The 15094-nt window shown below is 43.1% G+C and overlaps 1 protein-coding gene across 1 annotated transcript; it reads right to left on the bottom strand.

Annotated features, from left to right (window-relative positions):
- Positions 1 to 463: 463 nt before the first annotated feature.
- Positions 464 to 14346, bottom strand: gucy2cb (guanylate cyclase 2Cb). The gene is made up of 28 exons (XM_076034773.1): positions 13896 to 14346; positions 12964 to 13076; positions 12484 to 12551; positions 12092 to 12307; positions 11427 to 11536; positions 10333 to 10435; positions 10017 to 10128; positions 9006 to 9147; positions 8432 to 8514; positions 7763 to 7871; positions 7051 to 7132; positions 6098 to 6200; positions 5799 to 5858; positions 5651 to 5722; positions 5471 to 5575; positions 5281 to 5367; positions 4392 to 4524; positions 4159 to 4296; positions 3793 to 3869; positions 3627 to 3718; positions 3360 to 3518; positions 2976 to 3168; positions 2724 to 2898; positions 2192 to 2290; positions 1899 to 1993; positions 1743 to 1819; positions 642 to 858; positions 464 to 611 (listed from the first exon to the last, which is right to left on the bottom strand). Exons 1-27 carry the CDS (start codon positions 14101 to 14103, stop codon positions 645 to 647), a joined length of 3225 nt encoding a protein of 1074 aa, XP_075890888.1. The 5' UTR covers positions 14104 to 14346; the 3' UTR covers positions 464 to 611; positions 642 to 644.
- Between the last annotated feature and the right edge of the window lie 748 nt (positions 14347 to 15094).

A 15094-nucleotide genomic window follows, 5' to 3' on the forward strand; every position in this document is an offset into this window, starting at 1 on the left:
TTTAGCAAGTATGTCCTAAAAACATACATTTCTGGAAAAAAAAAGACCCTTTGTGATGTCACAAAGGGCACTGACAGCCCCGCGATGCCTCTTCCAGGTTAGTGACAAGCAAATGTTTTGTTTCACTGCTTCATGACTGATTGGAAAATGAGCGTTAAAGAGCTCTTTTACTGGGGTTTGAAATAAAACCAAAAAAAAAAGAACAAGATATGAGACCTTTAATTCCACTATTCACTATTTCAAGCATCCTAATAAAACAATATTCAATTTCAGTGCACACATACATTCGGAGTAATGACGCAATTAAGAGGAATATAGGCAGTTCTCGAGGAAGAATGACAGTCATGTAGTTATGTTAATGTTTTGTTGTTGTGTTCTCTCTTTCTTTGTGTTAATTGGCTTTGGTGCAAGTTCACAGGCTTGGACTGAAAGTTGATGACCACAACATCTAAAAAAAAAAAAAAAAAAAGTAACTACAAGGTCCTGACATGCTTCCAATTCGCTGCATGTTCATTTACACAAAGAAGTGTTCTTTCAAATGCGTGCTGATTGTGCAAATGTTAAAAGTGTTACATCCTAAAACAAAGGTTCACAGTGCAGGAACCAGTTGGTGCCTACGTGGTGTCAGCGGTGCGAGTCTTTGGCTACAGGAAGGTGCTGAGGGTGTTGTCCACGGTGGCCAGGTGCAGGTACTCCGGCTGGCTGCTGTCGGACTCCACCCCTGACTCTCCTTCCTTTTCGTTCTCTTCGCTCTGATTGGACAGTGTCCTCCTCCTGCGGACGGAGCCCTGGGAGCGACGCTCCAGACATGCCAGGATCATTTTGGCGAGATCCTGCTGGAGCCGCTGGAAGTTCTCCCTGAGACGGCACAAACAAGGGTTAGACGGTGTCCTGGAAGTCAGCGTTCAAGTCCCAAAGGACAGCAAACACAGTCGTTGTCAGTCGCTGTCGGCGTTTTAGGATGTGTCACAGCAAGGAGGTTGCGGGGCCCTTCTGTGTGTAGTTTGCATGTTCTCCTTTTGTCTGCGTGGGTTCTGCAGCGTCCTCCCACACTCCAAGAGTATGGAAAATTGGTAGCATTGTGTGTGTGTGTGTTGAATGTCTTTCTATGTGGCCCTGTGATGAACTGGCAACTTGTTCAGGATGTAATCCTGCCTTCATCCCTTAACAGCTGGAACCCCCGCAGGACCCTGAGTGCAGGTAGGAATAGATGATGGATGGATGGATGATGATAAAAAAAAAAAACAGGTGTTTAAAAGTGGTGGAACCAGCACCTGGCTGGCGGTGTTGCCACTGACCTGGGAGAGGTATCAGTGTCATTGTGACCTCACAAAGGGTTGATTTCCAGTTGTTTTCCAGAGTTTTAGAAAAGTGGAGCAAACTAAAAAAGCTAATTGTTTTTCCTATACAGTACCTTGGGAGCTTTAACTGGATAGAAATGCAGTTGGATTTTTTTTTTTTTTTAAACATAGGTAAGGAAAATTAATTGTCCATGTGTTTGTTTGTTTTTTACTCGGTTTGCGTGCTTCTTTTTCTTCTTTTTATGACAGTTTGTGTGAGTATTGAAACATGACGCAAGTACAGTGTTTGTGATCCGGCGATGATGTGCGCTTTCAGTGATCTCTATTACATGCGCAAACAGCACTATCGTCTGCAATAACGCCGCTGTTGACCTTTGCACCACGTCGTGTGGCCACAATATTTAAGCAGCGCACACAAGAGCAGATGAAGTTAGTGCTTACGTTGTGGGTGGAGCCGGGAGGTCGTAATCTTGCCCCGTCTCACCAGTCAACCAGTAGGTCAGCTCTGTGCCTTTGCCCTTCAAAAATGAAAAGACACACCTGCATAAATCAAGCCAAATTTTACACCCTGGACCGTTAAACCGTGCTTGTCAATACCTTCAGGTAGGTCTCTCCTCTGATCTCGTACTCAAACTGGATGTTGGTCCTCTTCAGGATGTCCACGGTGGGCTGACTGACGTGGATCCGCAGAGCTGCAGGATGTTACAGGATCAAAGAAACAAAAGGCATTATTACAAACACCGTCCGTGAGTCTGCGCTCTGCTGCTTCTTTAACTGCTTGTAACGAGCAGCGCCACTGCGGCATAACTAGACAGAAGCCAGCTGGCAGTCAGTGTGAATCAGTTTTGTACTCCTTACGGCTCCTGATGTGGATGTTTTTCTCTACTCACGGTGTCCCGTTGACTCCATCCGTGACGCTGTGTTGACCGTGTCTCCAAATAAACAGTACCTGGGCATCTTTATACCCACAACGCCTGCTGCACAGGAACCTGGACACACAAGCAAAAGCATGTTAGCAAGCCCGTGTTTGCTAGTTTTTGTTTTACATACATGAATGAAGTACCAGAGACCCAGACTTGAGTGAAAGTACAAGTACTCCACTCTACAGTTTGATCACCCAATAACGAGCTCGCTTCACCAAACCTGCTTGTCGTCAGTAGCAGAGCCACTTAGCGCCCTGGTGGTGATACTGTTTCTGGTAATTGTCCATCAAAAATGTTTACAATTGTTGCAAGTAAGAAAAGTGGAAAGTAACAGTACAAGTAATCACCTTAGCGTGGATGACGAAGACTCTAGTACAGAACAGATGTGGCCTTATAGTATAAGCACAGTCGTAAAGAAGCCAACTTCATTGCCAACGCGTGGCCATTGCAGCCTGGCTTCTTACGGGTACAAGACAAGCCCAAGACAAGCTGTGTTTACCTGAATGCACACCGATGCGAATCCACACAGGGATCCCAGGCAGATGCCGGAGGTGGAAGTTGCCCATGAAGGCCAGGATGTTCAAGGCCATGCGGCAGATGTCCACAGCATGTCTATTTCCGTTGCGATTAGGGAGCCCGGAGGCAACCATGTAGGCGTCGCCGATGGTCTCCACCTGAGGGGGGATGGATAAAGTCATGGTTTGGTGACATCTTTGCTGCCACCTGGCTGTTCAACCACACGGGACGTCACCTTGTAGACGTCGTGGTGGTCCACGATGCCGTCGAAGCCCTTGTAGATGTCATTGAGCATGTCCACCACCTCCATGGGCGTGCTGTACTGGCACAGGGTGGTGAATCCCACTATGTCGCTGAAATAGACCGTCACCTCGTCATACAGCTCCGGCTCCACCATACCGGTCTCCTTCAGGCTCTTCACCACTGGGCTAAACAGAGAAAGATCCAAGCAGAGCATGCGTGATGCACCGCTGACAACATCTGCATTACAGCACAGCAGTCAAAGCAGTCAAACCTCTCAGTTCAGTTTGAAGAACTTTCACACTGCACTCACACCCATGTTCTTATCACTTTGCGGAGGAGGACCTATTGAAATGAAGAGAATTGACTTCAAACAGACCGAGGCAGGAGCATGAAGTTGAGACAGTCGGCTCTGTCCCGCTCAGCTTTGTACAGGGCCGTTCTCTCCTCCACCAGGTGCTCCAGGTTCCTGGAGTACATCTGCAGCCGTCGGATCATGTTGTCCATGTAGCTTTCATTGTCCTGGTTATGAATTTTGCTGATGGTTGAAGAGATGATAAAGATGAAACAAGGCCGGAGTCGAGACTCGTAGACTAAATCTACTGACGGCAACGGGAGTGCGCTGGAAGTGAAGACAGGTGTTTACCCGATGATTTTCCCCAGGCAGTTCTCTGCCTTCTTAAAGTCTGGTCTTTTCTCGGGGTCCTCTTCCCAGCAACTTTGTATCAACGTGTACACCTTGGAGACGGAGAATGTGTCAGACAAAACGTGCGACTGCAGAAGAAGCTGCCAAACCGACTGTTTTGACTCACCTCTAGTTCCTTCTCTGATTCTGTGTCAAGGTTAAGATCAGGCCTGAAGTAAGAGGTCATGACCCTGGAGAGCTTTTCTGTCAGAAAACACGAATCAACTTAGTCCACGTGCAGGTTGCATGCGTCATGTTTCTCACAACTGGCCAATGACTTGGTCTTTCTTTAACATAGAAACCCTTCTTTAATTCAAGAGGATGAACGTTTTATTTTGTATTGATATTTTAAAGTATATTCATAATGTATAATGTCAGAGGAAATCATTTATCTTGTAAGTCTGATCCATCAGAGTCCCTAAACCATGAGACTCCTTCATGTTTTTTCCAGTCTCTGTATCGGTGTTACAGGCTGTTGTCTTGTGTCTCCCACCTGCTCGGTCTGTGCAGCTTGCGGAGTAAAACGTGCTTTTCCTCAGAGCGATTTCATGCGCTATGATGGCAAAGCTGTAGACGTCTCCTTTCTGAGAGGTACCCGGAGTCTTCAGGTGCTCTGGAGCCGTCCACAGGCCTAAGAGTCAGTAGAAGAGGAGCCCGTGAGAGAAAAATGATTACTGACTGGTTGGTATTTTTCTTTCTAACATGGAAGCGGGACCATTATCTGACCTCTGCCGGGACTGAGGAAAGAGTTGCAACCAAAGTCGGTGATCTTCACCACCATGCGATTGTCCACGACACAGTTGGTGGACTTGAGGCGACCGTGCACCTGGATGTCGCTGGAGTGGAGGTACGACATGCCCTGCAGGCAGGATTTATACAGCGTGAGGGCAGGAGAGAGACGCCATGGGAGATATCTATTGAAGTCTAATGGCAAGACACAAATCTGTTGACTCATCTGTCATTCAACTTCACATCAGTTCAAAAAAAATACTTTGAGTTTTTCACAGACAGTCATGCTGCCATTTATGATATACCTGTCGTGCTACTGTAGGGCTAACACAATCATCAACGTATTATAACTAACAAAGTAGCCTTGTCTATTTTATTCTGCACTGTAGCAGCCATTTCTTTATTTTCAACATACTGTGGATGAATGCTATTTGAAAAAAAATGCTTAATCTGAGTTGAGCAGCCTGCTTTAACTAATGCTGACCATGAACTGCTGTAATAGTGTGTAGTGTTAAAGGGATGTACTGGGATTGTTGCTGTTTGGTTGCATGAGGTCCTTCTCAACTCGCCACAGATCAAACTTATTTTCTTTTTTATCAAATGCTGAGAGCGTGAGAAAACTCAGTGTCCTTTAAACCAATCAAAATCAATCATTTTTGCTTTCCAAAAAGGGTGAAATTGCGCAGTGGTTGGTACTCGTCTGCACCACCATGTCGCTCAGCTTTCGTGCTGGTAATCAGTTGGGACCATCGCCCGGTGGCTGACGTGCTCACTGCTGACAAGCGCTTCAAAAAAACAACCTTTTCATGCCACAGTATCATTTTGCACGTGTGGTGGTGTCACTGTAAAGAGAACGACTGCAGCTCTCAGTCAGCGTTGGCCTCACCATAGCGATGTCATACATGACTGAGATTTTGAACTCCCAGTCCATGAAGGTTTCATCTGGGTAGGAGATTTTGTCATTCAGCACAAACTGTGAGAGGGGAGAAATGGAACGTGGCTGAGTTTATTTTCGCCGCTAAAACTTCGTGCTGAAATACAAATGCAGTTGTTTGTTTGACGCCGGCTTGCGTTACCCTGAGTGAGCCCCTCTCTCCGTACTCAAACACCCCAAACACCCCCTGGTCCAGCTTCACCGTGCCGTAGAACTTGGTCAGGTTGGAATAGTCGATTTGTTTGAGCTGAGGAGAAAAGAAGAGCTCCACCACCTTGAAGTCGCCATATGATGCATTTGTGAGTGTCGGTCAGTGCCTTACCGCGTTCAGCTCGATCCTCTGAGTCTTGTTGAAGTCTCCTTCTGAGTGTTTCAGCTCCTTCAGGATCACAATCTGTGTAGCGTCGCATCAGCACAATCACTCTCAACTCGGCGAGCGCAGTGAAATGTTGCGTGTTGTGTTCGGCTACCTTCTTGTCATAGATTGCACGTTGAATCTTGAAATTGGAATTCTTCCTTTCATCTTCGATCTGGAGAGGAAAACTGTGTCATTTAAGATTTTCTTTTAGCGGAGAGGAGTTTGAATTGTCTTGTTTTATGGTGGTTGGACTGAGTGGTGAATCTTTTTCTTTTTTGAAAAAAGATGATGGCAAATTTTCTTAAATTGAAGTTAGAAATCGGTGGACCCATGGGGTAGTGACGGTGGGACAAGCATCACAGCACTCTTGTTAATAAACTGAAATTCTGAAATTCTAATCTGCTTATTTACCTTCAGAGAGATGACATTCATTTCGTTGTTCTCCAGCAGAATGACGAGGTCCGAGGCGATTTGTGACCAGCGCTTCCTGCGGTGACGGTCTCTTCTGTTCTGTCTGTACAAAATGCGAGTGTGGAATTAACAAGCCAGTGTAGTGATGGGTCATGGTCAGAGGACACACACACACACTTGACTCTGGACAACAGGACATAATTCACAAGGCTTGAAATTCTTCAAATTAGATCAAAAGTCTGATTTCTTCTGTTTTGACAGAAAGGCTGATCTAACAATAAGACATCGTATTTTCAATCTGTGAGAATCTCAATTTGAGATCTGAGCATCATTTAGTGGAAATTGCGTAATTTTGGACACCTGAACTTTGCAGAACTGAACAAAAGCAATATCACACTGCAGGCAGTGCTGATATAATATATAGATAGTGGTGGGTAGTGGCTAGTGATGATATAACAACATTACTTCCTGCATACTGTTTCATTATAGCCTCCCATAAAGTACAAACACAGTTTTAGTACTTTATGGGAAGTCTAATAAAATTGAGTAAAATGAGCCGTATATGACAGTGCTGTGGATGACAAGAATGGAGGCCATCTCACTACTGAGACACTGGGTGATTGTTTACCCTCCTTGATTTACTGTGTGCATAACGCAACAGTCGCCTGTGATCTGGCGGGTACTCATGGTCAGATTTGTGACTTTGTATCTTTATGATGGCAGTGCTACAGGAACAAGCAGATGTGGGTGTGGGGGTGGACACTGCCTGCGGAGGGTTGCCGTGTCAGGGGCCGACTAGAATTGTGTTCTACCCCCCGGATATTCCAACAGCTTTAAATGAGGCCCACTTGTTTTTGCACACTAAAACCTACCGCCAGCAGCAGACTGATGTCCTTGATAAGCAAATCCGTGGCCAAACGGTCGGTATATCATTTACCTGTTTGATTGCTCACCTGTAGAAAATTAATGCAATGGTAGCCACCACAACGACCGTCACACCCAACACAATAACAATGATGTTGTGGAATCGAACGTCTGAAAGTGTGAGAACAAAGAACACTCATCACTAATCTTAACATGACTCAGACCATTTTAATAAATATCATAAATATCATTAGTCTTATCCAGTGGTGGACAAAGTACACAACCTGATTACTTGAGTCAAAGTACAGATCAAGCATATAGTCCACTAGAAGTAGAAGTTGTTCAGTCTCATTGACTTTTATTAGAGTTAAAGAATTGGAGACGGGATTTTTGACAATACTTGGGGTTAAGTTTGGGGTTAGGGTTTGAGTTGGGGTTGAAGTTAGGATTAGGGTTAAATTTAATTTTAGGGTTAGGTTTGGGGTTAGGGTTAGAGTTAGTGTGAGCATTTGGGGGTTGATACCCATCTGTCATTTTTTTTGCTGCACCAATGCTAGTTTCTTACAATCTATCAGTAACTCATCATCACCTCGCCTCTGCCTGACACATCTCACTGACTGCAATAAACAGGGAAACATATATTGATATTGTGCCATTCTATAGTTGTCTGTACTCTCTCTCTCTCTCACTCACTCTTTCTCTCTCTTTCCCTCTCACTCATTCTGTGAATGTGTGAGTGTGAGTGTGTGTGTGTGTGTGTGTGTGTGTGTGTGTGTGTGTGTGTGTGTGTGTGTGTCTTACCTTGGTCTGGGTTGCTGTTGGGAAGTCTTCCGTCCCAGATAAAAACAGGGTTGTTATCAAACACAATGGTGGTGTTGTTCTCTGTGTTAAACTTGAACAATATTTTGTACTGAGGATTTCATGAGAGAAGGAAATACACATTAAATGAATCTCAATTTGACAGTGAAACATTTTATCACATACTTAGTCAAACCTTGATTTGAAAAAATAAATAAATATGTATATATATATATACATATATATATGTATATATATATATATATATATATATATATATATATATATATATATATATATATATATATTTCTTTTTTTTTCTTTTTTTTAATTTACATTGTGTTTTTAACAATGTTAAAAAAATGAGAAAACATAAATGCTCAGTAAACCACTCTCAATTTTTGTTATTATTTGATCATTTCCCAATTTCTTAATCTTGCAAATAATGTTGTTTGATATTCATTTCTGTAAAACAGTGAATAACAAAATTCCTTGATGATAACAATAATACATTATCACATTTCTTCACTTGAAATATAATTTTGGCTAACGAGAAATACTGGTGTGTAAACCATCAGAGAAAAATAAGAATATTTTGGTAAGTACTAAAGCCGTTATTTTGGGCAGTAGTGAGATTTTTTACAGAAGTGGAGAGACAGAGGAGGAAAATACCTCATTATCAAGCGTTGTGTAAATGATTGAGAATGTCGTATCTCTGTCACCATGACTGTCCAGTTTGTAGGGTCCTGCACTTCCTGAGAATTGCAAAAATGAGTGAAACAAAAATGTACAATACACATAACTTCTTATATAAACGAGAGAGAGAGAGAGAGAGAGGGAAAGAGGGTGTGAGAGAGAGAGAGAGAGAGAGAGAGAGAGAGAGAGAGATCCTCTATTAGACCAATAATTATGGAATTTGCAGCTGCAGCCAGCAGGCAGCGCCACCTCATTATTCCATCTTGTCAGCAGTGACAAGCACAAGTGACAGCTTCAGTCTGCAAGTCCTCACACACTGCAGTGACACACGGCAGCTCTGGGCACTGAGTTCTGGGTCCCTCGGGTCTCCTAAAGACTAGATTTAGGCTAAGAAGCTTGGAGACTGGCTGGCCTGAATATGACAACCTCAGTATCAACTTGTATCACCCGGTGGTTGAGTAAATAATGGTACAATTGCTTTACGGTAGCTGGGATACACCGCCGAGTGCAGCATATGCACTGACAAGAACAACTTTGTCCATTTCCCTACCATTGAAGGAGACGTTTCTGAAGTAATTCGCATTGACGTACTCCATCTCCTGCATCTGCGACTGATTCTGTCGGGCAATGTTCCTCATCACCTGGCCGATCAGCAGCACGGCGTCGTGGTATGCAGCTACGAAGTCGTTCATCTGCGAAGAGAGACGACGAGAGACAGTTTAACGTCGGTTACTGATCGTTGTTCTGAGAAGCGTGATAAACAGCACATGGGAGACACATGGGTCACGTCACGTGGAAAGAGTTACAATAATGATACTATGTTGTATGATAATTGCACCTTTGACAGGATTGTTGTTAATTTTGTTGTCGTATAAGTGAAGAAAATAACAGTAAGAGTCAGTTTATGACCTATTTATATCTACTTGTGCAGCATGAGGATTGAGCTACAGGGGGCGGGAGCAGCAACAGAAAAAGCCACATTTATGCTAATCATCGACAAAAGTGTTTTACGACAAATTACATTCCAGACAATTTGATGCTGACAAGAGGTCAGAGGAGAAAAAATAAATTAGAGCGCGGCCTTGTCAGGCCGAAACCAGCTGAACATCAGCCCCTGTGCTGCTTTCCCTTCCTTTTAGATAAGATTCTAAGTTTTAATTACTGAACCACAGATAAGATATTTCTCACCCTTTGGCCAGAGCAGTTCATTTAATCTCTTTCGTCAAACAGGGACACGCCTAGATTCTCCTCTTTTTTTTTTTTTACTTCAAGCAATTACTTTCCAACTCCATGAAAAACATTGATTCAAATAAAGATGTGAATTTCCATATTGAATTTTGAAGGCTCAGACTAATCATTGTTTTTAATATACACGCAACACAAGAATACTCGTGTGAGTTTCAAGGGGTCAAATGTGTTACATCCTGTTGCATCTAGTGGTATGAAAGCGTACTGCAACCAATTTAATACCTACAATAATGGTACATTTTCCACTTTTGGAGTTGCAGGAATGGGAGCAGGGTGACAGAACAGTTGCTAGGGAATAACTGAGAATCCTTACTGTGCTGTTGGATTTAAGAGCCGTGATTTTGTAGTTTCTGGTGTCTGGCATTGTGAGTACCAGCACATTCTTCATGTAGGGCACGGAGGTTTTATTGATGTAGTATTCATCGCTGTAGAGGGGAGAGTGAAGAAGATTTGCGCATGGACTTACAAACAACCTAAAATCACTCAATCAATTCCTCATCAGCGACTTACAAAGCTAATTACTGTATTTGATCGCAAATCTGTCAAGAAAAGAAGCGCTTGACTGAAAAAGGAGAACTGAGAAAGAAAAGTGATTAGAGATTGAAACTGAGGTGAAAAGTACGACTCACTTGTAAAGATCCAGGAGGATAAATACAATGTCACTTTCATCAGCTTCTCCTGTGTCGTTTTTAAACTCAAGCACATCCATGACCGAGCCACAGATGATGAAAACTGCACACAGAGAAACGTGTTACACCATAAACCAGCAGCCCTGGGCAAATTCAGTGCAGTCGACCTTGGGGGGATTCAAGCCCTTAAAAGCTCATTTTCATTCAAATTGCTGCTTCAAACTTGAAGCCGAGGTTAATGGCAAATGTCAAATGTCCTCTTCTGTGGCCCGAAGTGAATGTGAACGCCTCAAACAGGAAGGTCAGGCTGCATGGAAAACAACATGCACGTGCTGCTTTGTTGAGTAACATTGCAAAGAATGGTTTGGACACGGTGAACCATCACTGGTGAGAGTTAATTCAATATAACCTGACCTTCATCAGCCATCAGAAGGTTGGAAATACGAATGGCACTCAGCAGCCTTGCACATTAACTGTAACCAATCAAAGCAGAGGTCCAGGCCCATTGTGCAAGATTTAGTAGCATCTAGTGGTTTGTTCATTCATCCATTCATTCATTCATTCACAGTTTATCTGCATTATCATCAGCTATTGTTGCAATTGAACAATATCCCACAGCTTCATTAGAAAGTAGGAAAAAAGTAGGGCAACATGACTGTGTAACCTCTGTAGCTGCCCTGAAATCATTGACTCCTGCTAACGGGTGGCTTGCGGTGGTCCTGGCTCCCCTCTGCTTTTGAGTGTTTTTATTCATTTGTTTTTAAAGAAATGTTTGTTTTTGCTCAAATTGCCATTTCATTTGTGTTGCCCTGTAAAGCATTTCGGTGTGATGAATTCTAATCGCTTTGTACAATAAAAAAACTAACTAACTTACTAAAGTTACTAAACTTACGAAACTAAAGTAACTTGACTTGATTAATTCATGACCAGAAAACGTTAACATCCTATTTAGAATCTGAGGCTGCAGTGAAAAAAAAAAAAAAAAAAAAGCTTCTGACCTAAATTACTGCTTTATTGATCTGTTATGACTGCTTTATTGGTCTGTTACATATTATTACACCCAGATAAAATTGTAACACAGACACTTGTCTTACTGTTGCTTGTCCTGTTCTGAGGGTACAGCAGGACTTGCTTCAGCTCTCCTGAACTACGCAGCAATTGAATTTGTAGCGGAAACTCGCCACTGTCAAAGACATTCATGTACCTGCGGGAGACAAGATAAGGCGTAAGATTATAAACAAAGATTTATGAGGTCATGAGACTCACCGACACAAGCTGTATAAAATGGTTCGGCACAGCGGATGTTAATCTAGACCATGTGAAACACTTTGGAATGACACAAATCATGAACAAAAGCAGCATTTCACACCTTAAAGAAGAAGAAGGAAAAATAGTGATAATAATCAAGGAATAAACTAATTGTGAATGAACTGAAATATGCAAGTTCACATGAAGAAATATTCTATGTAAATAAAATTTTAAGTGAATATTTTTTGTGTGTGGATTTTGAACCTTTATGTGACTCGTATGTTATGTGAACGTATTCCTTTGAGTAAGATTTCTACATGTTTTATCAATTTGTTATTGTCTATTGTCTATATGTGTTTTGGTGATACCTGCTTTAAAACCTAGCAACTGTGCAAACTCCAGCATACCTATGTAGATTATTTTACCGGATACATTGATGAATTTCTATTGTCCTAATCAAATAAACAAACAATGTAAGGTCAAAATGCTAGACGTGATTTTAGCGACTGACCATAAGCATTCATCGGTGTTGCTCTGCTTCTTGTAGACGTAGATCGTCTCCCAGGGAGGCTTGATGCTGCTGCTGTGCTCCCAGAAGTTGATGAAGAAGTCAGAGACCTTGCGCGCCGGCGGCAGGAGTCGCTGCAGGTTGCGCGTGTTGTCGCAGGTAAGGCCGAAGCTCCCCGCAGAGAGGATGGGTGTGCTGAGCTTCAGGCCCAGCTCCAAACTGGAAGAGTCCGGCAAAATACAGGGACAGCGTCTCGTGATTTCTGTATAGGATGTGATCTCTTGATTTAACTGAAGTGGGATTATTAGACCATTTAGTCGAACTCTCATACAAATTTGTGTCAATTCATGTGTGTGTCGAGTGAAAAGGTTTGACAATGGAGAAGACTCACTTACTCAACCAGCTGGAAAGTGGCATGTGTGCACGTTGGGCCGAGCACGGAGCAGCCGAGTTCTCCCGACCTCTGAAAGAACAGTGCAGAACTTATTTCAAGGTGTTGCTCCACCTGCGGGGCGGCGGTCAGACGACCTCTTAATGCGAGCACCATCAGTGTGGTCTGGAACTTCGGTCTCATGATGTAACACTTTGTAGGTCTGTGTGTTTTGATATAGCATCTGAATCTCATGGATCCTCGGTCGAACATCGTGAGTGTGTGCAAACAGTAACGACCCAGAGGCAAAAGTCTCAGCTCGTGTCTTAACCCGTCTTCACTGTGAGAGGAAAGAAAGAACAATTTCACTAATAATTAGTGTATCCGGGATCTGCGGTGACTTACTGGAGCATACGAAATATGATCAGCAAGTGTAATGGCCTTTGTTAAACGACAAAACAAAACAAAAGGTTACAGCCACGGGCTTTGAGCAAACATGACTCACCATGAGAGACTTTAACTCCTCAATTCCGCCACATATGCTGCTCCTGCAGTTTGTGTGTTCGTAGGCACTGGTGTTGATCCCGCGGAAGTTAGCCGTGAGGTTTAAAGCCACGCCTTGTTCAGGGAAAGATGGGAATGTCATTGCTTTTAAGGTGCAAATTGATGTCTTTTCAAAGCCTGGAATTATCACAGCCCAACCAGAACGCAGCCTTAAAAGCTGCATGTTGAATAAACCCATCAAACAGTCAAACAGTCACATCAAACAATCTGCTCCATGTTCAGCACAGGACCAAGCTAAACAACAAAAAAGGTCAACAGGTGCATCCAGCTGTGTGTGCGAGTGGCCCAACGTGTGTGCGTATGTTTATTTGACATCAGATGCCTCACAGCACTTGCACACTGGCCATTTAAACACTCCACAAAATACTGCAGATTTTACACGGACAAAAGCTCAAGTATGAACAGCGCAAAGTATTAAGTAGGCTATCAGGATGTTGTCTTCATTTGGGGTCCAAGACGTTATCACGCTGAGCTGCTGTTGGCTTATCTGTTATCAGTCACTGAGTCATCAACACCGCCAACACTGGAGGCTTTCAATGACCTGGAACTTGTAACTTAAGTGAGTAAAAGAATTATGAGGATATCAATAAACAAAATATTATTATTATTATTATTATTATTATTATTATTATTATTATTATTATTATTATTATCATGAAGAAGAAGAAGAATTGTAACTTTCATTCTCTACTTGAATATGCTCACAGGAATACGCTCCACAAATTTCACTGTTCACTCAGGTTCCTACACTACATAGTGCATCATTTCATGATGTATAATTCCATACTGTGTCATGACATGTTGCCACGCAGTGTCATGACACAGTGTCTGCAGATGAATACATGCGAGGCGTGAGTTGTGGTCTTGTTGTACCTTCTTCTTCACCAACGTGCTTGTCCTCCTCTATCGCCTTCATGACTTCCCCTTTGACGTACTGCAGCCCCCAGGGAGAGTTCTCGTCATCCAGCAGGATCACGTTGAAGTCGATTCCGTCCATACACTGACTGGCATCTCCAAACGGCGCAGCCAGAGCTGCCAACACGCACAAGCCTGCCACCAGCCACCGCCGCGCTGCTCCCATTTTTTGTTGAGCTTTGTGGAAGTTCTCTTTGATTTGTTGCTGTCGTTTTTGCTCTTCAAAGTTCTTCTTCAAGGCTCGACCGTCTCCCGGTCTGTCCTCTGGAATCTTCCTCTGGAGGCCCCGTTTTCACACAGCGGCTCACCACTTCTTTGAGTCCCGACTGTTTCTCTGTTCCTTCCCAGTCAGGGCGACCCTGCCAGACACAGCGCCAGTCTGCTCTGTTTCCAGGCGCTCGCTCGCTCACCTGTCTTTTCCATGTTGCGCTGTTAATATACAACCTTCTAATACGCTCGTAGCGGCCATAAACCCTTCCCACTTCCCCTGCGCCAAGGTCTGCATGACTTATGACACACACACACACACACACACACACACACACACACACACACACACACACACACACACACACACACATTTATCCCAGAAGATCAAACTTTAGTGTTAAATCCTCTTCTGATGCTGCATGTGAATGACGTCGTCAGAACTGGGGTTTTTTTTTGTTTTTACATGAGACACAGGATACTGTATAAATATCTGGAAGCTGTCCACAGACAGAGCCCATCCAGATTTTTTCCCCCCTTCCTAACGGTAGTTGTCAGACGGTGAACAAACACAGACAGATTATAAAGTTCTCAGTGACACCCTCGGAAAAGAGGAGAAACGGTAGAAAAGGGAAGAGCAAAGGTCGCTTGGGCAATAAAATCTTCTGCAGATAGCAACACACTCACACACACATGCATTATTATCAAGCACTGTCAAGTGTAAATACTTATTTTACTTTTTTCTATTCAATTGATAATTTACGTCTCATTTATTTAAGTTTAAATCAAACAAAAAGCATTCCCATTTTAAATGCATTGTATTTTTGTATTTTCTTTTAGGTTGAGATAAAATGGTGAGATGGTCGTATCTTAGCACAAGCTGTTTGGAATTACTGATGATTTAGAAAGATTCAGCGGGCTGCTCACACATGGAAAATATAACCCAAAGA

Source organism: Nelusetta ayraudi, unplaced genomic scaffold (assembly GCF_046127955.1).
Source record: "Nelusetta ayraudi isolate G7.1 ecotype Tasmania unplaced genomic scaffold, CSIRO-AGI_Nayr_v1 ptg000042l, whole genome shotgun sequence".
Taxonomy (NCBI): domain Eukaryota; kingdom Metazoa; phylum Chordata; class Actinopteri; order Tetraodontiformes; family Monacanthidae; genus Nelusetta; species Nelusetta ayraudi.

Bases quoted from the DNA above. Each gene is read 5' to 3' on its own strand.
- gucy2cb (XM_076034773.1), bottom strand. From the start codon at position 14,103: ATGGGAGCAGCGCGGCGGTGGCTGGTGGCAGGCTTGTGCGTGTTGGCA. The intron at 7,133-7,762 runs GTAAGACACACA...TCACACTTTCAG, and splicing joins CAACAGCAACCCAGACCAAG to ACGTTCGATTCCACAACATC. The intron at 5,723-5,798 runs GTAGCCGAACAC...GACGCTACACAG, and splicing joins GTGCAATCTATGACAAGAAG to ATTGTGATCCTGAAGGAGCT.